General features: G+C 34.5%; 1 protein-coding gene across 1 annotated transcript; it reads right to left on the bottom strand.

Annotated features, from left to right (window-relative positions):
* Nucleotides 1-530: 530 nt before the first annotated feature.
* Nucleotides 531-5,688, bottom strand: LOC112030101 (receptor-like serine/threonine-protein kinase SD1-6). Its single transcript, XM_024062783.2, has 7 exons — nucleotides 4,479-5,688; nucleotides 3,239-3,370; nucleotides 2,953-3,134; nucleotides 1,931-2,141; nucleotides 1,446-1,683; nucleotides 1,204-1,354; nucleotides 531-1,096 (listed from the first exon to the last, which is right to left on the bottom strand). Exons 1-7 carry the CDS (start codon nucleotides 5,581-5,583, stop codon nucleotides 788-790), a joined length of 2,328 nt encoding a protein of 775 aa, XP_023918551.1. The 5' UTR covers nucleotides 5,584-5,688; the 3' UTR covers nucleotides 531-787.
* Nucleotides 5,689-24,132: the final 18,444 nt, after the last annotated feature.

Raw genomic sequence — 24,132 nt, forward strand, 5'->3', positions numbered from 1 at the left:
GGAAGAGAGAAGACCTTGTAATGGGAAATTGAAAAACACAATACCAAAACACATATTAAAAAAAAAAAAAAAAAAACCATCAACTTAATTAGAGTTATAAGAAAGAAAAAAAAATCAGAGAGAGAGAGAGAGAGAGTGTACTCATAGTTTTTGTATGGAAAAAATATGGATTGAATGAAAAAAAAAATGATATCAAATTTATACAAAATAAAATGGGAAGAAAAAGAGTCAAATTATAAGAAAGAGAAAATGATGAAGAAAGTGTAATGGTGAAGTAGAGAGTGGTGGGGGAGGTAAAGAGGCAAAGAGGGAAGAGAAATGTTGGAGAAAATGTAACTGTAAGTGTGGATTAATAGGGAGAAGAGGAGGTTTTTGTTTTTGTTATTCTTTTATTTATTTATTTTTTGAGAGTAGTGAGAAGAAAAGTTTAAAAGAGAAAATAAGTGGATGGTGTGGCTCAATGATTGAGTAGTAAATTTATTGCATATATATATATATATTTGGAATGATGAAAAGAAAATGGCACTCAATGTTTAAAGGAGCTTTCAATATAGACAATAGGTAATTAGAGTTTATGATGGCGTGTAGTGCATCACATTGGCCACAAATAATTAATTTTGCAATGGACAATCAATATATATATAGATTTGGCCAAAGGAAGATGAAGGCAATAAGGTGTATGAATTTGTGATGAGGCTTCCTAGCACAAGTATTAACATGAAGTAAGAAAAATCAAAGCTTTACATTTTCTTACATACTTTAAATATTTCCAGAGTCATCAGCAATCTCATCGGGGTACTACCTGAGAAATTGTTGCATCATCTACTGAACACATCTTTTCCTGCAATGGACATTTTTCTTCCTCATTTTCATCTCTTTGAATCGAAAAGGCAGGCTTTTTAGGATTGTTGATGGTTCCAGTTTCATTCTTGAGCATTGAAGAAACCTCTAACATGGATGGTCTATCAACAGGGTTTTCCTGGACACATAAGAGGGCCACTTGCATGCATCTTAGGAGTTTATAATAAGAACAAGAATCATCCAGTGATGGATCAATAAACTCAAACCCTCTGCCCTCTTTCCACAGCTCATATGCCTGCAATAATTACCACATTTATAGCTCAAATACAAAACTTCAAATTACAATAATCTAAATCACAATATGCTAGAATCATAGAAAGTTTTACCAAGTAATTCACTTACATAGTCTAAAAGGTTCAAATTATCATGTGTCCCATAATAACGTGTATTTCTCTTGCCACTTATGATTTGCAAAAGTAGAACTCCAAAACTATAAACATCGTATTTCATGGAGTATATTCCTTTTTTTACATATTCCGGAGGAACATAACCACTGCAGAGCATGTCATAATGAAAACGATGAGTATTCAAAATAAAATAAAATAATAATAGTAGTATATTTCATTAACGGGCATTTTACTTACTATGTTCCAACAATCCGACTTGTGTTTGCTTCATGTTCATCCTTTCCAAAAATTCTAGCCAACCCAAAATCTGATATCTTAGGAGTCATCTCATTGTCCAGTAAAATGTTACTAGCCTTTAGATCACGGTGAACTATAATAAAATTTGAGTATTCTTGGAGATATAGAAGCCCCTGAGTAACACCTTCAATGATTTCTACACGTTTCCTCCAATCTAAAAGAGAGCATCTAGGTGGATCTGCAGCAAGTCAAATTAGTACTTTATTAGTTATTAAAAAAATGTGGGGAATGAAATTCACAAATAATGACCCCTCTTTGAACTTAATTGTCTAGATTTGGTTCTTTGAAGCGTAAATGAATGCCATCCTCTTGGGGATGTTGTGGAAATGGTTAGACCCATTTAAGCTTTTGAGTAAAAAATTACAAGTTACTCAGCATATGTATGCAAAAACTATGATGCAAAGCATGAAATTTAATTTGCTGACCAAAGAGGTAGAGATCCAAGCTTCTGTTTGGCATGTATTCATAGATCAACATATTTTCTTCTCTCTCAGTGCAATATCCCAAAAGTCTAACCAGATTTACATGTTGCAGTCTTGCCGTAAGTGTGACCTCATTTTTGAACTCTTCAAGGCCTTGGTTTGAAGTTCTTGAAAGTCTCTTTACTGCTATCTCCTGTCCATTCCGTAACTTGCCCTATGAAACCAACATTCATCATTAGTATTATATGCCAAAGATAGACATTTGAGCCATACACAATTCCGATCATTATTTACCCCAATAATATTATCTGATATAACTATCAGTTGAAATATAATGTGCACACACACACACACGTGCTAATGTCTAGTCCCTTTCATGGTGCAGCTGTTCAGAGAAATGATGATAGCTAGAAGGAAGGGTAAGACAAACAAATTGGCTATTTGGTATGAGGTCTTAAACTAACACAAACATTGTTCAGAAGACAATGCTATCAGCATAAGAATCCTCATAAAGAGTTGGAGATTTTCTGTAGCAATCTCTTGCAGAAGGGTTGCTTATGTATTCAGCAAAAAATGGAAAAGAAAAAATGGTTGCTTATGTCTTGAAGTTAATATTACATAATAATTTTGATGGGAGGGGGATTTTAACCCTAGATGTCTCCATTGGAAACACTAGGGGATGCCAACCAATTGAGCTACAAGGCTCTTGGCAATATTACATGATATTTTAAAAGGGAATTCTATAAATTGTGTCAAGCATGCCTTTTATACAGAGTTAAGCATGGAAAAAGTAATGCACTTATTGTGGTTGGAGAATTTTAATAAGCAAATAGAAGATCTAAAACCTTCAAATGGGATGAAAATAAAATGAAGTGATTCCTCACCCAACTTACCTGATCTCCCTAGTTTCCACCATCTGACATTGATGGACAGGTTTTTTTTTGGTTACATAGTATTTGGACACAGTATTTTAAAATCAATATCCACATAAAGCATTAAACAATGGATGAATTGCCAAATAATACCTTGTAAACAGGTCCGTATCCACCTTCGCCAAGCTTATTCTCACTTGAAAAGTTATTGGTAGCTGCATTAATGGCAGAATAACTGAATACTTGCAGATTAGAAGCATTGCCGTTAAGGTCTTCAGCAGCTAATATTTTAATTCGGACTTTATATAATAATCTTTTGACACTATCTATACAGCCTGTAACAAAAGAGAAAGACAAGAGACAAATGTTTAGCATCTCCATCTTATGTATGGATGTTGTTAACTTTATCATGAGGTGGTCTCAGAGTTGTAAAAATTACATCTTGACTTGATGACTCTGCTCTGTAAGTAACATATAATGCTGCTCAGCAGAAGCATGACTGCAACGGCTGTAGGCAGAATTATTAACAATCTATGACTCTTATTATGTTGATCTTCATCTTCCCCTTGAGCTGCAAAGGTATTTCAATTATGTTAATTAGAATGTCTCAAGAGGATGCGTAATATGTGCACATGGGCAGGCCGCAAGAATATAACGATAAACTAGAATATTACAAGAATAAATAATTTGTGATCAAATTCAGAACCAGGCCTTTTGGCAAAAATGTAATGAAAAAGTTCTGATGGCCTTAAATGTAATTTTATAAATGGTCTAAATTCTAATTTAACCACCATTAACTATATTTCTGATATATCACTCTCTTCATGTGGCAAGAACAAGCTCAATGAGATATCAAAGCCAAAGCATGAACTCTGTTTTACTAAACAAATGATTATGATATTCAACCCCTGTTCCCTAATTTAGCAATGTTAGCAAGCAGTTAGTTGGGGTCACAACCGAAACCTGAGTCTGTCTCCAATTGTCGGGAAAAACTACCCACTTCATGGTGAGAGCAAAGTCTCAACCAATATTGCTAATCAAGAGTGAATTTACCAATACAAAGGTAATGAAAGTTAATCCCAAAAATACCGAGGCTAAGCTAGCAAGATATGTAATATGGAATGTAAGAGACAAACCATCAAACACGTAGAGGCCATACACAATATGTTCGATGATTTGCCTCCTAAATTTCATATTACATATCTTACTTGTTTAGCCTTACTATGTGTTGGGGCTAACTGTTTTTTTTTTTTTTAATATATTTTTGTTAGGTAAATAGGGTGAGTCTGGTTGAGTTTGAACCTTAATGCCCAGATACCATATAGATGTATTTTTTTTTTTTTTTGATTGGATAATTAAATGGTTACAATGGGGGCGGAGATGAGAATTTGAATCTTGGATGTTTCTATTGAAAACACCAGTAAGTGCCAATTGAGCTGCAAGACTCTTGGCCACCATGTTGGAATCACTGGAATATGCCTTGAACGCTTGACTAATTTCTATTAGCTTATGTTTTAGTAAATTCACAAGTGCTTGATAATACTGGTTGGATGAGATGAGACTTTGCTCACCACTAGGTAGTTTATTTTCCAACACCAATATCATATATACGACTATATCAAAAAAAAATGGAAAAAAAAAAATGACCCATGGATTCCAAGTAGTACATTGTAACCTACCTGCTCTAGAAAGCACCCAATTATCATCATTCCCGACTTGAAACACATTGAAACCAAGTAGCCCGCTCTGCTTTGCATAAGAAACTTTAGCTTTAACAGCCTCCACATCGTCATAGTTAATCCAAGTCGGCCCAATTGTGCAGAAATTCACCACATAGGTAGCATTATACACTGGAGCAGCTTCAGAAGGAAAGCTTCTAAGATACGATTTTATGAACTTATAGCCCATGGAACCGTCGGCTGTAACAGCTGGACCGATAGCTGGTGCACCCATTGCATTGTTGTTGGGATCCAAAAGTGTCCACGCATACCCATGGTAAGGCAAGCCCAAAACCAATTTGCTAAGCAAAAATCCTCCTCTCTTCCACTCTTTTATGCCACTATTAGTATTAGCCCCATTCATTGGGTCATATAATGCCGCATGAGTGTATGTGAAATTGTCGATTCTAGGCACATGGTAGTCATATGCTTTAACATGTACCCAATCCAAGTTTTTCATCATGGACTCAATTGGGTAACTCGCTGAATCCAAAGTTGGCAAGTAATAACCAGACATGACCAACAGCAACTCTGACTTGCTAGAGTTTTTTGCCTCAGAAGCCACAGCAATTCGCCACTCGTTCAAAAGGGTATCTAAATTGATCATATCCGAGCTTTTGCTTGGTAGAACCCCACAAAGGTCTATGCCATGAAACCCATAAAACCTTGCTGTTTCTATAGAGGACTGAATAAAAGAATTTCTAAAAGAGGACTCGTTGATCATTGAAAAGAAGATTGGAGAGTCTTCTCTGCCAACCCATACGGACAAAAGCGTTGTAACCAATGGGTTCTTGAGCTTTACAGTGTTGGTGAAAGTAGAGAACTTCTGTTCGGTGGAGGAGTTGATTGAGAGGTGGTAGTTGGAAGAGTTTATGTAAGCAAAAGCACATAGTAGGTGAGTAAAGAGCTTAGAGTTTATGTCAGAAATGACAGTTTCACTACCTGAATAATAATAACCAGCTTTAATCCAGGATTGTTGGGTTGAACAGTAGGATTTGAGTGGCAGAAAGTGGAGGAGGAAGAATAGGGTGACAAGTTTGGCCGCCATTGAAAAATGATGTCTCATGCTTTGGTAGTTGGTTCTTGGTACCGTGTCAAAGCGTTAACTATTTTGCTAGAAAGAAACAAGACCATAACTCCATAAGGAATAGAAAAATGTGAAGGAATACTCTACAATGCCTTTTGGCTAAGATCAAGTGGAGTATATGTTCTTATCAGTTTAATATCTACGTGTCTAGATTTCGTTGGAGAATAACAATTCCTTGCCGACTCGGGATTCGGGAAACGTTGAGAATTCTAACTCATCACGTGGCACCTTCAAGTTTTTGGTTGCATTTTTCACGAGGTTAATTGTGCATTAACAAAACGATAAATATGTAATAAGGCACACCTGTTTTTTAATAATTAAAATCGTGAGTTAGAAATATGATTTCAATTTTAAATTGGTGTTTTCTCGCTCATGATTTCAGTTAAAAAAAGAGGTGTGTATGGTGTGTAACAAGATAATTTATTAAATATGTATGAAATTTGTTGTGAATTTTGGTATGCTTCCAGACTTTTTGTTTTTTTATTTTATTTTTCAAAGCAAGGCTTATTGATATAATAATGTGAATACATGACCATCTATTAAAGCACATCAAGGATTTATTATAAGAAAAAAGAAGAAAAGAAAATAACATGTCTTTTTTTTTTTTAAGAGAAGAAAAAAACATGTCAAGGATTTAGGATACATATATTAATAAGTTTAGCTTGATGTTAATCTGGTGATAATAAATTGGAACTTGTGATTTTACGTTGTTGTCGTAACTAAATATTTAAAATGTAAGCTACAAAAAATTACAAACTAACATGAAAGTGAATATGAATTAGATGATGCTAATCGGTGTCACCTCATCCACATATATAAAAAGGGAAGGATAGATAGGAATGAGGTGCAGTGGATGGCAGGGATGATAATAAATAATGTTTGAAAATTTTCTTTTTGGGTGATCTTTTTTTATGAACCTTTTTGGGTAATTGGTAGAATAGGTATCATTTAAGCAATATATTATACTTTACAAGACATTTCCATAGTAATACGAATAACATTTTTTTTTTTTTTTGATAGAAATAATATGAATATCAATTTGGTATAGACAATTCTTCTCTAAAAATTTAGTATGCATTTCCATAGTAATACGAATACCAATTTAGAATATATAGACAATAAAACACGATGGAACAGATATATTACCGTAATAGTGAAAATCATATATTTGATAAGTAATAAATGACTACTCTCTTAAAAGTTGTCAATTTCAATAAACACTAGATCAATACAAAGAACCATACAAGTAGCCAGAGTTATAATTTATCAAGAAAAAAAATGAGAAAAAAAAAAAAAAATCTCAACCTCTTTCCAGGGCTGCTGACCTTGTTTGTAAATAATTACCTCAAGTTCAAATTCAATTCCTCTATTTTTAAACTCAAGTTGAATTCAAAACATCATGTAGTCATTGATATACTTGACTCATGGCAATTTCCAGGCAATCTAGTCTTCGTTCCAACATCTGAAAGTATGTAGGCGGCTTTTCCCAAAGTCTTTTGCTGAAATTGAAAAGCTAATTAAATCACCAATATTGGCGATGTCATTAGACTATAATATTATGAATCATGTTCTTTTTTTTTTTTGGGAGAAAGGTTCATGTTCAAATTAGTTGAATCTTCTTAGATAATCCAACCGAGTCTGGCATCAGGAAATTATATATTTATATGGACAATGACAGCTTACGATTTTAAAATTAATTTTTCTAGCTAAAAACAAAGATTACATAAAAAAGTATTTAGTCAATTAATAAGGATGCATTCCAGCATTTGTTTGACTTATTAATTATTTCACATGCCTAACTTTCATGATTTATTATAATAGAGCATATGTGTGTGTTGGGTGCGCATTTTGATTTAAATAAATATGAAATTCCATAATACGAAGTTCCCTTCTTTTTAGTTACAAGGTTTCATTTGATTTTTTTCTTTTAAAAAAAAAAGTTCCATTTGAATTATAAATCTTTTTTGATAATTCGATAGTTAAAGAAATAAAATTTGCATCTTATACGTCAACGTTGAAAATACCTAAAATATTAGTTGAATGACAACTGTTTATGGCTCTTGAATCTTGATAGTGAGAAAACAGTTTTGTAAGTCGGGAGAGAAAAAGGAATCAATTATTATAGGCTATCATTTGGAGAAAGGCTGCATCAGCTTTGGACCTTGTGGCTTGGGCTTTGCTGAAAGGCTACATAAACTTGAGAGTGGCCCAATCTATCCCTCAATCCTACCTAATGGCCTAAAGTCGTCATCCACTGCTGCATTAATTGAATCAATTGTTTTTCTGTTCTGATCCCTCCGGGATGGACGATTTTTTTGGGTCTAGGTTATGGATAGACAACCCTAATTCTACCATTTCTCTCTCTCTCTCTCTCTCTCTCTCTATCTCTTTTTTTTTTAGCTAACTCCGCAGTCCTACCATTCATTGTTAGTAAATGGTCATTAATTCCTTTCAACTCATATAGTGCAATTATTCATAACAACAATACAGGATCAGAGCATTAATTCCACATGCACATGTATGCGCGCGCACACAAAGACAGATCCACAAATTTGCTCTCAAACTTATGTAGGAAAATTAGTTCATATCCTCACTTGCATCATAGCATTAGTTTTAGAAAAATGCCTAATTTATATGTTGAGACTTAATTTGTGTTGAGCCACTTGTCAGTCGGAGGACTTTAACATGTTAGATGTGAATTTGTTTTTGACAGTTAGCCTTAAAACTCGATACCATTCCCAAGTAAAACCAATGTCTATCAATACCTTTAAGACTACATAAGAAATAAAAGCCCAAAATTCAAGAGAGAGAAAGTACGAACAATAAAGAAACTTTGATTTATATTCAACGATAAAATAAATAGCATAGGTCCGACAACAAAATGAAAATAGAATAGTGAGTGTCTAACAATAAGTAAAAACAAAATGGTCTTTGAATTGTAACTTGTGGGGTCCGTTTGTGTGGGTTGCTGTCCTCCATGTTTAGAGGCTGCTTTGGCTAAGGTCTTTGTTCTTTGTGAACTGTTTTTTTGTTAATAAAGTCTTTTTTTTTTTCAGCAAAAAGAAAAAAAAAAAAAAAGAGAAAAAAGAAAAAGAAAAAGGTTAGAACAAAATAATGTATGTTCATAAAACGGTTTTGACTTAGGGTTTATTTGGAATATGCTTATTTTGTTGAAACTGATTTTTATTTTTATTTTCCTGAAAGTACTGTAAATAAAGGTAAAAGTTAGCTGAAATAGTATAGTGGGACTCATGAATAGTACTAAAAAGTACAGTGGGACCCATGAATAGTAGCAACAATATGTTGAATAGTAAAATAAGCTGGCTTTTTAATTTTTGCCAAACACACACTTACTAAGTTAGTAATTACTATAGTTGCTTCTTCTAAAAAAAAAAAAGTTACTATAGTTGTAAGTCAAGAAATATCAATAAAACATACAAGTTGTTGATAGCAAAAATTGTGAAAAATGTGTATTAGCAGTAGATTACGTAAACCAAAATAAGTTCTTTTGTGATCATTTTAGATTAAAGAGGAAAACTTGAGTTTGATGGAGGGCGAGATTGTGTATTGTTGTGAAGGGTTAATAAACTTAAATAATATAATTTCAACTATAATTTACTTATCTATTATTAACATAGATTTGCGAAATACTAAAAAAATTAATCGTGATGTTCACTTTATATGAAGAAAAATAAGTTAATTAAGTAGCCATTGAACAAAATCAAGCTTGTTTGACAAGAAAATAAACTAAGTTTGAACAAGTAATCTAGATTAATAATGATAATTTAATTCTTAATTGTGGTTGGCTTGTTTACAACTTGTGAGAGTGCTTTTTTTCTTAGCACACAAGCCCAAGTAGAGACAAGGATCCCGAGCTCAAATACTTGTTGTTTTGGTGGACTGGGCTTGGTTCACCGCAGCTAAATGAGGCTGATTACAAACCAAGTTGTGCACAAGTCACATAAAACTCCTTAAGACAAAAAAAAATGCAATTCCTCCTAAGCAATAAAATACCATTATAAGTGTTTTAGTCTCGTAATGACCATTTACTCTTATAAAATAAGTAAAATAAGTGTTCATAATATTCACAATGAAAAGGAGATTGAAATAGAGTATTTAAGGCTTATCTTTTATTGTATAAACATTTAAAAGAGTTCCTTCACTTGGGACCTCGGGCGTACTATTATGAGATCCCGAGGCGTACTAGGCCTATAAGAACCCAAAATGCTGGTTCTCTGAACTATATGATCTTTCTCTATGTTTATTATACAATAGAGTTTTGTCCTTTCCCTTTACCTCTATAGGTGCTACATAAAAACACACTATACAATACACATATCTTCAAATAATTGTTAGTTTCTTAGATTATGATATACATTTTAATACATATACATATATGTAAATGAATTTTATGAGAATGATTCAGCCAAGAGAATCCTAGCCCTAATTCTCACAAAGTTAGTGCTTTTGCAGAAGACTTGTGGGATTTGGAACTCAAGTCCAAGTGGCTTTGCTTGGGATTTGCCTTCCAAGATAGTTAGGTGAGAAGGATTTTTATGGGAGAGAGTGATATCTGATATGTGCATGTTTTTGACATATGTTTCTTTGGAGGCTAAGTGTGTCTAAGGCCTAAGTTGAAGTGAGTATCTCGGTAAAAGGACTCAGCTTTTGGCTGAGTAAAAGGAAAACTAGCAAGCAAGAATATATGTGTTTAATAGCAAGAAAACAGCAAAAGAAAACAATGTAATAAAGAAACACACGAAATAACTGTTAAGGACCCGCCAATCAGTATGAAATATTTCATTATTTTTCCTAATTGTGGATTACAATATGCTCACTAAGACATGATACAAGGTCCAAAAAGCTCAAAAATTACAGACTTAGATGGCTATCTAAGCCTTTAAGACTTGCAAAATTTGAATCTTTTTGAATCCAAGTATGTACTAGTGGCTGTTTCTGGGATACCGGGAGTTGTTTTTTACTTTCTTTGAGTTTTAGACAGTGTTTTCTCAAAGATTCTGCTATGATTTTCTGTTTCTGCATAATGCCCCTTAATGTTGGCTTCTTCCCCCCTTTTATAGTGTCATTTTAGGGTTTGGATACCATTGATTCTCACCCCTTGGCTCCCTAGGTACCAGAGCCCCTGTTATACTAGCCATTCTGACCGCTGATTTTTTCTCTGTTTCTCATAGTTTTTCTCTTTTAGTCCTGTTTTTCTAAAAGCCATCTACTGACTTTCCATTTTGGAGAGCTGACCTTTACCCTCTCTTCTTTCAAGGCTTTTTACCTCTTAGACTCAGCTTTTTGACTATCATTCTTGCTGTCATTTTTCCTAAGTGAGCAAAATCCATTCCTACTGGGTTGAAGGTTTTCCCAGCCACTTCCCCTTATAGTTCTTCATTCTGGGTTCCCCGAGGTACCAACCTTTTGTTTATGAATTGTCACTCTCCAAGCTTTCTGATTCTTTGCTGCACCACTGGGTGCTTGAGAATGACATATCTGTTCTTCCTTTCTTGTATTTCGTGGTACTTCTTTTGAGTTGTCTCAATCCCACTTTAGCTATGCTGCATGTCCCGAGGATCTCGAGCCTCTGGAGAACCCGGCCCAGTTCTTTCACTGGATTTTGCTGAACTTTTTAATGACTTTTTTTTTGCTGGAAATCTGAACATACATAGGGCATTGATGTCGATTCTTCTTGCTACATGAATTAGACCTTCTTTATTTTTCATGGAATGGGCTTTCTTGTGAAATTTTGGACCTCAACACAACTCTACCTGCTAGATCCTACAATTTTAAATCTTTCTCTTTATCTTACTGCACTTTTGCATTTTCCTTGCCTTCTTCAAGATTATTGAAAACAATAAAAGATAAAATGTGAAATGAGAAATGAGAGAAACATCAGAATGGGAGATGAGAAGAACCAAAGAGCCTTTTTTTTTTGCTATGAACTAGAGAGCCTGTTATGCGAAAGTTGTTTGTTCCAAATATATAAAACAATTAATAGTTTGGTGTCTTAATAATATAGAATGTTTGTCTTTAATATACCCATAGTACAATTGGGTTCAGCACCAGAACTAACTTCTGTGAATGAGCACCAATGACTTTAATAAAGATGATTGTAAATAAGCATAAATATCATTTCTAATACAGTCATTCTGATTTAGATTGAAATTGAGTATGTATCATTTTGTAAAATGAAATCAGCAAAGGCCTAGTTTCTGATTTAGATTTCATAAGGTAAAACCATGTGGACCTTGTAGCATCATCTACAATGGTAAGAAAATATTTAAAACCATCATGAGTTGCTTTAGCAAAGGGTCCCCATACATCACAGTGAATCAAATCAAAGGCATGATCAGATAAGTGGTTAGAGTTGGGAAAAGGTAAACGTTTATGCTTTGCAATTGGATAAACAACACAATCTTTGTTTGAATGAAAAGAAGATATATCAGATACACAATGTTGAAGTTTATCATTAGAAGCATGCCCTAGTCTAAGATGCCACAAGTAAGGCTTAGTTACAATGGGAACATGAGAGACAGAATTAACAAAAGACTTCAAAACTGACTCTAGGATAGTAGAAGCTTCTGAAATGGACTTGCAATTGTCTGAAACTTGCAGCAGGTACAGATTATTATGAAGCTTACCCAGTCCAATCATTTTCCAACAAGTAAGGTCCTGTATGAAACAATAATTGGAAAGGAAAACCAAGCAACATGACAAAGACTTGGTTAATTTGCTTATTGAAATCAGATTGAAGGAAAAAGCTGGAACACAAATGACATCCTTAAGAATTAAGGATGCAGTGACATGGACTGTGCCTATATGTGTGGCAAGGACTTCTTCACCATTAGGTAAATGCACAAAAGAAGAGAATGAACTAGTGATCTTAGTATACAATGAAATTGAATGAATAATGTGATCAGTAGCCCTTGTATCAAGAACCCAAGTTTCTTCATTGTAAGCTGTTTTGTTTGAAGGATTTTCATTAAAGATTGAATTCTTCAAACTAAGGCAAGTAGGATCCTAGAAAGATGCACAAGAAATACCTGATAATGCTGAATTTGCTGAGTGAATGGCATCAGAAGTGGCAGAAGATGATGCATGAGAGCTCAACAAATATAGCAGCTACTGGCATTGTTCAGATGTGAAAGGAAAAGACCCTATCTGTGATGCAACCTCACACTGACCAGAATCACCATCAAGACTCACTTGATTAGCCATGGACACCTTACCCTTTTGTTTATACCCTGGTGGAAAACCAATTAACTTGTAGCATTTCTCCATGAAATAACTAGCTTTGCCATAGTGACTACATATAGGCCTACCCTTTCCTTTTGTGTTCTTCCCAACTTGATTGAATCCTTGAGTCTTGACTATAAGAGCAGTTGAATCAACTAAATGCCCTCCATTGAAACCTAAAGCCCTCTGTCTCTCCTCTTGTATTACCAAAGAGAAAGCCTTGTCAATTGAGGGACTTGGTTCCATCATCAAAATCTGAGTTCGAACTTGTGAATAGACTTCATTCAAGCCATTGAGGAACTACATCAAAGAATCTTGATGATGAAACAGAGTAATCTTGTCATTCACGCCACAAACACATTTACCACAAGAACAATATGGTAAGGGCCTGAGATTAAGCAATTGATCCCAAGAAGCTTGAAGATTAGTGAAGAAAGTAGTCACTGTTGCATCTCCTTGCATGATTGTTGAAATCTGCTTTTGAAGTTGTGAAATCCGTGGACCATTTGCTTGCAAGAAACGAGTCTTTAGTGAATTCCAAACATCCATTGTAGCATTTCTGTAAATCACACTTCTAGAGATGTGAGGAGAGACTGAATTCAATATCCATGAAGAAATCATGGAATTGTTCTTTGACCAAACAATCTTTTCCAGAGGAGTAATGGCCATGGAAGCTGTTATAGAGCCATCCACAAAACCTAACTTACTCTTCGCATCCAATGCCATACGCATAGCCCTAGCCCAATTAGGGTAATTGTCTTTTGTCAAGGGCTAAGTGACAAGAATTGCACCTGGTGACTCTCCGTGGTGCAAAAAAAAAGGACTCCTCGGGTCCTCCATTGGAGAAAGCTCACGATGAGCAGTGGATGGAGAAGATGAAGTTTAAGAAGTTTAATCTTGGTTAGCCATTGATAGAAACACAATTCTCTGATACCATATAAGAAAAACAAAGAACTAGGGAAGAGAAAAGATTGAAGAATGAATTTCTGTAATTGCATTGATTAATCAAAAACTAACTGTACAACGTGTATATGTACTAGAACTCAAACAAGGAAGCAAAATAACGAACTCTAACTAACTCCATATTATACAGATCCACTCTAAACAACCAATCCAAGCAATTCCAGTATTACATGTGTCCATATATACATCTTCTAATTAACTTAAAGCTAAACTACAAGTCGTATACTAGAACTCAGGTATCTCAATCGTTTAGCAAGCTGCATGTACATTCTTCCAATACTCTGTTCCATTGCTTTGCCTCTCTGCCTGAGCTAATTCTTCAAACATTCTTCACTTCAACGCTTGCATCTGTCTTCTTCTTCGTGCATTTATCCAAACTTTGACACCACCATCCAGGTGTCTCCAAAGAGACCAATGCTTTTATAGATAGATTCAAGTTTTTGCCAATATATTTAGTGTGAAAAATGAAGCCTCGTTAATGATGTTGGGCAACGCCACAATGTAGAGTCTAACAAAAGTTTACCTTGTATACGGGGCTATAACCTCCCTCTCCAAGTTTCTTTTCCATTGAAAATTTATCTGTAGCTGCCTCAATGTCGACTAAACTAAAGATTTGCAAATTAGGAACACTGCTCTCCGAATCCCCAACAGCTGCTATACAATTAACTTCAGACTCTAATTCTTTAGCTGTAACCACCATTCCAAAATTGAAAAAAATTAGAATAAGAAAAGAGAAAAGGCCCTGAAATTTCAATTCCTCATCATGGTAATTAGCTAATTATAAGAAAATCCTTTTAACTAGGGGGGAGCTACACCCATGGCCCCCCAAATTTTTAAAAATTTTCTTTAGCTAATTACTCTTATAATTAGAAACAATATTTTATTTTTCTCAATTTTTTATTGTAAAATGTGCTTTTATATCTGTTAAATTTTTTATAAAGTTTGGCATCAAACATGGTTGAATCTATCTTTTTCAACCCATTATGTGGCGTTTAAACAAGTCTTTAACTTATTAAAAAAATCTTGTGACTAAAACTATGCAAGAAATGTCTCTTTAGTTGCTACATAATGGGTTAGAGCAAGATAGTTTTGAATATGTTTGGAGCTAAATTTGTTCCTCAAGTTTCAGATCATTCGTGTTTTTGAAAATTTCATTAGTTCAATTGAAATATTTTTTTACTCACTTTGGTATACAATTTGATCATTTGTATTGAAAATCAAATTTTTTTAAGAATTTGACTATGAAAATGGTAAAAGATGAATTTTACTTTATTCTATGAAAGATTGTCATCAAACATAATTTTGATAGATAATACTAAGCTTTTTGTGTGTGTGTGTGTGTGTGTGTGTGGGTATGTAACTTATCAAGTAAAAGTGTATGTATATATGTGTGTGGGGAGATTGTCTTGACTAATATATTAATGTTGCAACTCAGCATCTCTAAATAAAAATTCTTGACTCCATCCCTGCTTTAAATATAGATGGTAAATGGTAACACACGTAGTAGAGAAAAGTTTCCTTTGGATTTGAGCATTCTCATTCGTATGTACCATGTTGCAAGGCCTAGTAATAGAGCAGCGGTAATAGTTGTAGTCAAAACGATCACCAATAGTCGCCACTTGGACTTGGGTCGTCCATTATTTTTTTCCACTTGAGCTGACAACGCAAACTCATTAATTTAATGAGAGATTAATATGTTAAGATCTAAAAAGTAATCTCATTTATATATGAGAATTGCTATATTTACAATATGTTTACAATAAATTCAAAGTGATAAGTTGTTACTGACTATTATTGATTGACACAAAAGTAATATCTGTGGTGGGCTCAAATTAGAACCAGTAGTAACTTGCTACTTTGAATTTATTGCAAAATTGTTGTAAAAATGTTGTTGACATAAGGTCCAATATATATATATATATATATTGTTGTTGCTGCTTAATAAACATCTTTATTTCACAAAAGGAAGCCATGAAGGGTACAACAAAGAACTCATGGGCCTTTGACCATCTCTTTCCAAAGCTTGAGCCACTAACAAGGATGGATTAGAGATGGAGACAAGCCCAGAGTTGTTGCAAAAAGCAGCCTAAAGGGCTAACAAATGAGCTGAGGAATTACCCTCTCTTTTCACAAAAGAAAAAGAAACATCATCAAACAGATTACAAAGAGCTAAAATATTCTGTAATATTATATCAATAGTCCATTGAGAGGATAACTTTTTGTCTTTTAGAGGAGCAATAACATTCCAAGCATCACCTTCTATTATCACTCTTTTGAGCCCAGCTTCAATGACTTGATTTACCGCTTCATGGGCCACTTTAGCTTCACCCCACAAGGGGCTTCCCGGGTCCAAAATGTCAGTCCAAGCCAAAACAACTCTGCCATGATTGTCTCTACCCACCACTGCAACTGATGTTTTATTCTCTCTTATGGCAGCATCAAAATTTAATTTCACCCAATCAACTGGAGGATGGTCCGTTTGAGAACAACTTATTTAGCTGAAATTGAAATTTTTTTGCTGAAAGTGTACTAAATTATGCTTATACCTTAAAAATTTTGAAAATGTGAAAAAGAAGACAAGAAAAAGTGAGGTTTTAAAAAGCTGTACATTAAAGCTAAAAACTAAGCTTACAAGCTCATGCCAAACACATTGATAGTATTACTCTTTTGAGCCCTAAATGAACAAATAGACTCTAATATCAAATTCCACGCAAAAAACAGAGTAAGTGTGAGTTTGGATGTTGCCGAAAATTGAAAGTTTAGTGCGTTAGGTGTTTTTCTGTGGGTCTCGTGCACTGTTCATGGTCAAGTATGAAATTCAGCAAATTTTAAGTTAAAACTAGGTCTCACGGCACTATTTACACATTTAAAAATTATTTTGCTATAGTATTTTTAGTTTTCAGTAATAAGCAGTATTCAAACAGATCTTAAGATGAATTCAAATAGGCTAGGTTGGAAAAAGTCAATGTTGGTCAAAGTCAAAGTCAGTGGTATAGTCAACAATTTGATCTTGGTTCAATGATTTTGTCAAATGGTTTAGCAATGAGCAGATTCAGGATTCGGATCTGATCGAGTCATGTATTTGGGTTAAGAGCATCCACATTGGTGGAGCTATTTTTTTAGCTATTTGGCACCACAAAAAGCTACTTTATCCATTTTACCTTTTCACATTACAAAACATCCAACATCAGTGGTTTTATTTTAGCTTTTAACACAATCAAATAATATAAATACTACAATAAAATAATATTTCATTTAACTGCCAAAACACAACCACAACCACCATCAAAGCCATAGAAATCATTGCACAGCCACAACCCCACTACTGTAACCATTACCCATAAAAAACCAGTGAAGAAGAACAAAAAAGAAACCAGAAAAAAAACAAGTAGATCGACAACAACCCAGATCAGAAACACAAACCGAGAGGCTGAAACCCACAAATCAACAACAACCAGCAAAAACCTAGCCCGAAACACAAACCCAAAACACAAACACAGCCTAAAACTCAGCACGAAATCCATGCCGAAACATATGCACAAACACCAAAAATAGAGAAGAGTGGCCGAGATGGGTCAGCATGGGCAAGCTTGGGACTTGGGGCTTTGGTTGGTGGCGAGGGTGAGATGGGTCAGTGTGGGGTAGGGGAATTGGGCTGATGAGGAAAGAAGGAAGAAAGAAAAATAAAATGCAATGGAGCGTGAGTTGATGGCAGAGTGTGGGTCAGTGGCGATGGCTGATTAAAGCGTGGGTCGTCAACGATGGGTTTGTGGCAGTTGGGCTCGTGCAAATCGGCGTGGAGGAAGAGAGAAGCAGATGGAAAGGGAGTCAGGAGAGAGACACAGAAAAACAAATGAAACGTAGGAAGAAGAGGAAGAAGAAAAATAAGAATAAAAATTAGTAAAATAATCAAAAGCAGTGTGAACGCACAAATTTAAAAAATATATATATATATATATATTTACTTTTCAGCTACAGTGCACAACCAAAAGTAGCTATGCACTGTAGCTGTAGTTGTGGAGCCAAAAAATATAGTTTTGGCTCCACCATTGTAGGGCATATTTTGATATTTGGTGGTGCTAAAAATAGCAATATAGCTATTTAGCACCACCAATGAGGATGCTCTAAGTTGACTCAAGAGAGGAATAATTGACGTGGCTAATCATCAGAGCGACACATGGTAAAATGCTTTTTGTGGTGACATCACATATTTAAAACAACACATGCAATGTGTGTTGTGTGTATGTGAGGGCTTAGTTCTAGGATTGCAAATTATTCTACCATTTTTTTTGCCACAATTTTGACATGGCAGATTATAAATTAACTATCACTTATACATGGATCCATAATTTTTTCTTTACCAATCACACTTTGCCACATCACAATTATGGTAAGAAGTTGTGAAAAATTATGTGATCTTCGACTTTTCCATGAGATAGCGTGAACAGAGAGATTGACAATGCTTGAAGCTCATAGTAGGAAAGACAGCGCGTGATAAGAGAGGAAAGAAGTAATTGACGTGGCTGATCATGAGAGCGACACATAGCAAAATGCTTTTTGTGGTGACATCACATATCTAAAACAACACATGCAATGTGTGTTGTGTGTATATGAGGGCGTAGTTCCAGGATTGCAAATTATTCTACCATTTTTTTGCCACAATTTTGATATGGCAGATTATAAATTAACTATCACTTACACATGGATTCATAATTTTTTTTTTTTACCAATCATACTTTGTCACGTCACAATTATGGTAAAAAGTTGTGAAAAATTATGTGATCCTTGACTTTTTCGTGAGATAGTGTGAACAGAGAGATTGACAGCGCTTGAAGCTCATAGTAGGAAAGACAACGCGCGATAAGGGATCTATTGTATTGGTTAGTGTAAAAGCGTGGGAAGACATGGTGGTGCATCAAAGTGCGTGTGGCATGTGAATTGGCACTCCAAGACTCTAGGCCGCTAGTGCAGTGGCGACACCACGTACAGGTCAGGATGTTCCTAGGAACACCCTGACCTAAAAATTTTTTAAAAAAAAAAAAAAATTTATATTTAAGCTCAATCAAGAACACCCTCAAATTAAAAAAAAAAAAAAAATTATCTATTCTACTTTCAAGCAAAAAAAAAGCCCAAAAAAAAAAAAGCCCAAAAAAAATTTAAACTAAAATCTGAAAAAAAAAAAAAAAAAAAAAATTGTAACAGAGCCAAGCCCATGGATTCTCAGCCAAAAAAAAAAAAAAAAATACAGAGAATTAGAAATCAAACCCATCACATCGCTGGCAGAGAAATCCAAACCCCAATACTGTCTATACAGAGCAAAAGCAAAACAAACTCCAGTAGGCCAAATACAGAGGTGTTTATAAAAAAAAAAAAAAAAAAAAAAAAAACCCAATATAGAGTAAACCAAAACCAAACCCCAGCAAAACAAACCCACGGTCACGTCGACGTCGTCATCGCCGCAGCTCGCTCGTCGTCACCATGGCTCGCTCGTCGTCATCACTCACCCGGTCGCCCCTCATTGCGGATTTTAGATCGCTCTGCCTCTGCTCCGGTGCTCGGTGCTCCCTCCAGCCCTCCCTCAAAGTATTTCTCTCTTTTTCTCTCTGACTCTCTCTCTTTATCTCACTGAAATGAAAAAATGAAATGAAATTTTCGCAGATCGCTTTGCCTCTTCTTTAGTGCTCGGTGCTCCCTCTGGACCCCCCTCAAGGTTTTTCTCTCTAACTCTCTCTCAGTCTCTCTCTCTCTCTTTATCTCACTGAAATGAAAAAATGAAATGAAATTTATGAACAAGTCTCTCTCTTTATTCTTTAATAGCCTTTCTCAGTAAGTCTCTCTCTCTTTTGAACTGTGAGTCTCTGATTGGCTGGCCATTTTGCTTTTTTCCTGTTTTTGTCTTTTTAAATTTGGCTTTATCTTACTCGTTGGTGTTGGTGAGATATTGATTGTCATTTAGTGTAATGTGTGTTGTGATTTGTGATCGGCATTGCGAAATTTTCTGATTACAGCTGGCTATTATGATTGGGGTGTATGTTGTACTTGTCTGTTGTCTGTTGAGTGGGGTGGGGAGGGGGTAGATGGACTTGTGGGCTCATGGGGCCGGGTAAACAATAATTAAAGCAATGTAATGTGCAGCACATTACACTGCATTTAATTATTGTGCTGCACATGGAATGTATAATGTTCGGCTCTTTTAGTGTAATATGCACAAGGGGCTAAACAATATAACAAATTAAAATAGTATAATTAATGACAAATAAATTAAAGCAATATAATTTATTGTTATGCTAAACAACAATAATTAAAGCTATATAATTAAATTAACCAATACATTATAAAAGATAAATAAATTAAATTATGTTAGGCTAAATAACAATTAATAATTTTATAATTAATGAAACAACAAATTTTATAATTATAGTTTATAAAAGACAAACAAATTAATGAAACAACTAAACAACAATAATTAATAATTTTATTAATATTTCAAATGAACTTATAGTTTATTGTACAATTACATTTGTTCATTTCTTTTCTTTTCATTTTTTTTTTCCTTTTGAAGTTTTTCGGTGTATAGAATGCAAATTTGTTTTGGTTTTAAGAACATTTTTTTTTTAAGCACAAACTTCATGCCGGCCAAATCTTAAATTTTGGCCGGTATTTACCGAAATGTCCCGAAATACCCGAAATAGACCGAAATGACCCGAAATTTTTTCAAAGTGGAATAGGAACACACTGGAGAAAATTCTTGTAGTCGCCACTGTGCTGGTGGAAGGTTGGTTGAGATTAATTTTTCTAGTTTTTATAAATTGGTTCAAGGCATTCTTGATAGTGATGGCGGTGAGGGGCTCATGGACTTTGGACGTTGGTTTTTGAGAGAGCTAGCTTTAGATCTGGGATGGTAGATGGTAATGTTAGCTTGGTTAACGATGATGAGAGCGACTGTGGCTTGTTGATCTAGCGACAATGTTGGAGTGAATGGAGTCACCAATATGTTTGGAGAGACAATTATGACATTGCAGCTTGCCTAGGTTCCCAAATTTGGTTGTGCTATGGAGGAATGTGATGGAGTTGTTTGTGTAGTTAAAGAATTTGGAAAATTTTTTGGGAGATTGATAGGAAACCGAGATGGGCTTTTGTTGGAGAGATAACACTTTGAGGAACCTTGAATTAGGTAATTAATATAACATATAAGGACATCACTTAACCCAAAAGATTTAAGTCTTCAAGTTTGGGCACAATTATGTTATATCAACTACTGTCACTTAAAATTCTTATTTCATATGAGATTTTATTCATATGTGTATTCCCTGTGAGTATCTTCCTTTTTATGGGTTTTGACCAAGTTTTACTTGCTCTGCTTATGGGCTTTTTCCATCACCAGCACGTCATCTACAAGCCTTTTTTACGTCATCCATGAGAACCACATGTCAACCTCACATGCTCATCTTTGGGAGCCAGCCTGTACATTCCAGTCTATTGGAACTACATGCTTCACTGTGATCTAGCACCATTAACAATACTCCTTTGTGTTGGGTCGTTCTCCTTGATCATTTGTGTGGGCCCTTTAGGCTTGATATGTCCTCACAAGGAAAGGGACCTTGAACACCTTGCCACCTTCGCTGCAAACCACTTGAGCTCTAATACCACTTGTTAGGTAGATAACACCTTGGGGATCCTTCAGTTGAGTAGTTAATATAATATATGGAGACACTACCTAACCCAAAAGATGTAAGCTTTTGAGTTTGAGCCTAACTATGTTATATTAACCGCTCCCTCTTGACATTTATATTCAATGTGAGATTTTATTCGTACATGTATTTCCAACAGCTATGTTTGTGGAACATAATAACAAAAATTGCAAAATATAGAAGCAATTGGCCACATGAAAGTTAATTAAAGTGAAATAGGAAAATATTGTAGTGAGAATTGTAGTGAAAGTGGAAGCAAAAGTGAAAGATCTCGAATACACAAAATTATGTAGTTCGGCCTGAAGGCCTATTTCTTCGGAGGAAGCTCCTAACAGCCGCATTGTTACCATATGATCAAGTGGATAGATACTAGGGGAAATATAGAGATTAAAAACTTGGCTTAGGTGTACATAAGCTTACAGCATACTTGGGCCATCACATAATTAACAAATAAACCCATATATCTTTAACTGGAAAGAACTAGCAATTGAAGTCTTAATCTGTTTCTATGTCAGGCCAATGAAATCCATGAATAACCATTTCACATCCTTTCTCACATACAATTACAACCCGCCACCTATTTGAGCCCACCACAATACAAAGAAGAGAGTAAAATTTTCGAGAAATGTTCCGTTCTCATAGACTTACTGTTAAACAAAAGATCAATAGTTAAGCTCAAGTGGACCTTTTCTAAAAGTTCTCATGATAAACTTCACTTGACCGAAATTCAATTATTTGCAACTAAGACAAAAGAGAAGAAAAGATAAAGATCATATGAATGATTGAAGAGGGTAGGCCATCGACATCTTGACAAGCCATAGCCAAAATTTGACATTAGCCTTGTCTAGGGATGGAGCCAGGTGGAGGCCCAAAGGGCTCCGGCTCCACTGACCTTATAAGGTCTTGATTGATTACAGTGAAAATAGTGAGAATAAAAAATGAAAAAGAGAAATGTGGAGAGAAGATGGATAAATAGTGTGTTTGGTTGGGAGGGAGATAGAGGAAATAAATGGTGAAGCCGAACTATTTTCTCTCCGGACTCACCAATCTCAATCTCCCCAAAATGGGGAAAAATTAAGAACAAAAATGATGAGCAAAGTTTTGGACTAAAATACTGACCAGCTAACACTCACTTCTTTGAACGTTTCTTGCTTTGCTTTTTTTTTTTTTTTTTCAATCAGTTTTTGTGTTTTTTTTTTAAATAAATAAAAAAAACAAACAATATTGGGTTATTGAATTTCTTGTGCTTTATTTTATTTTTTTAAATGAAATGGCCATTCTTATTTAATCTTTTAATAAAAATATAATGTGTGATTTTTTTTTTAAAATTATTTAATCTAATAGAGACATATTGTAAATTTATACAAACTATATTTTCTATTTTCTTATTTTCCTATTCAACCAAATCGAAGAGTTTTCTATCACTCCACTTTTCCATCCCTCCAATTAACCAAACAACGTGAGGGAAAATTAAAATCTTTTCTATTCCTTTAGTTTTCCATCACTTGCTCATTTTCTATTATCCCACTTTTTCATCCCCTAACCAAATGGACCATAAGGAAAAAAATAAATAAAGTAGTTGCATTCTCTACAATTTCATATTTGGGGCCTCTGTTCCAAAAATCTTGGTCCCCCTCCCCTACAATTTTACATTGATTTCATTGGAAGAACATTTGTATCAATTGTTATAAAATAGTATAAGACCCCAAATGTTGGCCAATTGACCACAAAATACACTCACATCAAACTATATATTATTGTACAAAAATATATTTATGTTATAGTTATTGTGTAAATTTATACAGTTACTACAGCTATGCAAATGAATATTTTAGCAATTATTTAGATTGAGGGTAGTGGTTTTTTTGTAGAGGAAGAGAGATATATGATTTGGGATAGTAATAAAAAATTAATAATGAAATAGTATCTTAATAAAATGTAGCATAAAATAAATAATCTTATGTGAGATGTTTTAATAAATGAGTATGTAAAATAAAAAGATAAAAATTTTACGCTAAAATAGACAATAAATTTTTTATGAGCTGAAGCAAATGCTCTAATGTACTTAGTAAGGAAAAAAAAAATGATGTTTTTGTCATTATTAATAGTTTGTTAATACTAAATAAATGTTTATTTAACATTTTTTTTAGCTTATACTTTGACTCTCCTGACTTGAAATCCCCGGCTCCATCATCTTTGGTTATCAATGCAATGAAAACAATATGCTTACCTAGTCAATAGTCTTTCTTCCTTAATTCAAGTCATACTGATATTATTTGATTATTTAAAAATAATGGCTCTTATATTACCTTTCTGAAAAAAGAGAAATTAAAATAACGAAATAGAATATAGCAAGAGTGCATGCAGCATCTCCTACCTGCTGAAGAAAGTACCCAATTGTCATCATATGGGATTTGCCACACAAAGTAACCCAGTAGCTTCTTCTCCCTGGCATAAGAAACCTTAATTCTGACAACTTCAACATCATCAAAGCCAATCCAATTCGATTTACTACATATGTAGCATGATACATTATAGCAGCCCCGGCTCTGTGAACAATAACACTTGATATCCTTAAAGCACATGGCTCCCCCATCGGTTGAAATGGCAGCTGGACCTGTAGCTAGTGCAC

Source organism: Quercus suber, unplaced genomic scaffold (genome assembly GCF_002906115.3).
Source record: "Quercus suber isolate HL8 unplaced genomic scaffold, Cork oak 2.0 scaffold_379, whole genome shotgun sequence".
Lineage (NCBI taxonomy): Eukaryota > Viridiplantae > Streptophyta > Magnoliopsida > Fagales > Fagaceae > Quercus > Quercus suber.

Bases quoted from the DNA above. Each gene is read 5' to 3' on its own strand.
- LOC112030101 (XM_024062783.2), bottom strand. From the start codon at position 5,583: ATGAGACATCATTTTTCAATGGCGGCCAAACTTGTCACCCTATTCTTC. The intron at 1,355-1,445 runs GTAAGTAAAATG...CATGCTCTGCAG, and splicing joins AGTCGGATTGTTGGAACATA to TGGTTATGTTCCTCCGGAAT. The intron at 1,097-1,203 runs GTAAGTGAATTA...TAATTATTGCAG, and splicing joins ATTTGAACCTTTTAGACTAT to GCATATGAGCTGTGGAAAGA.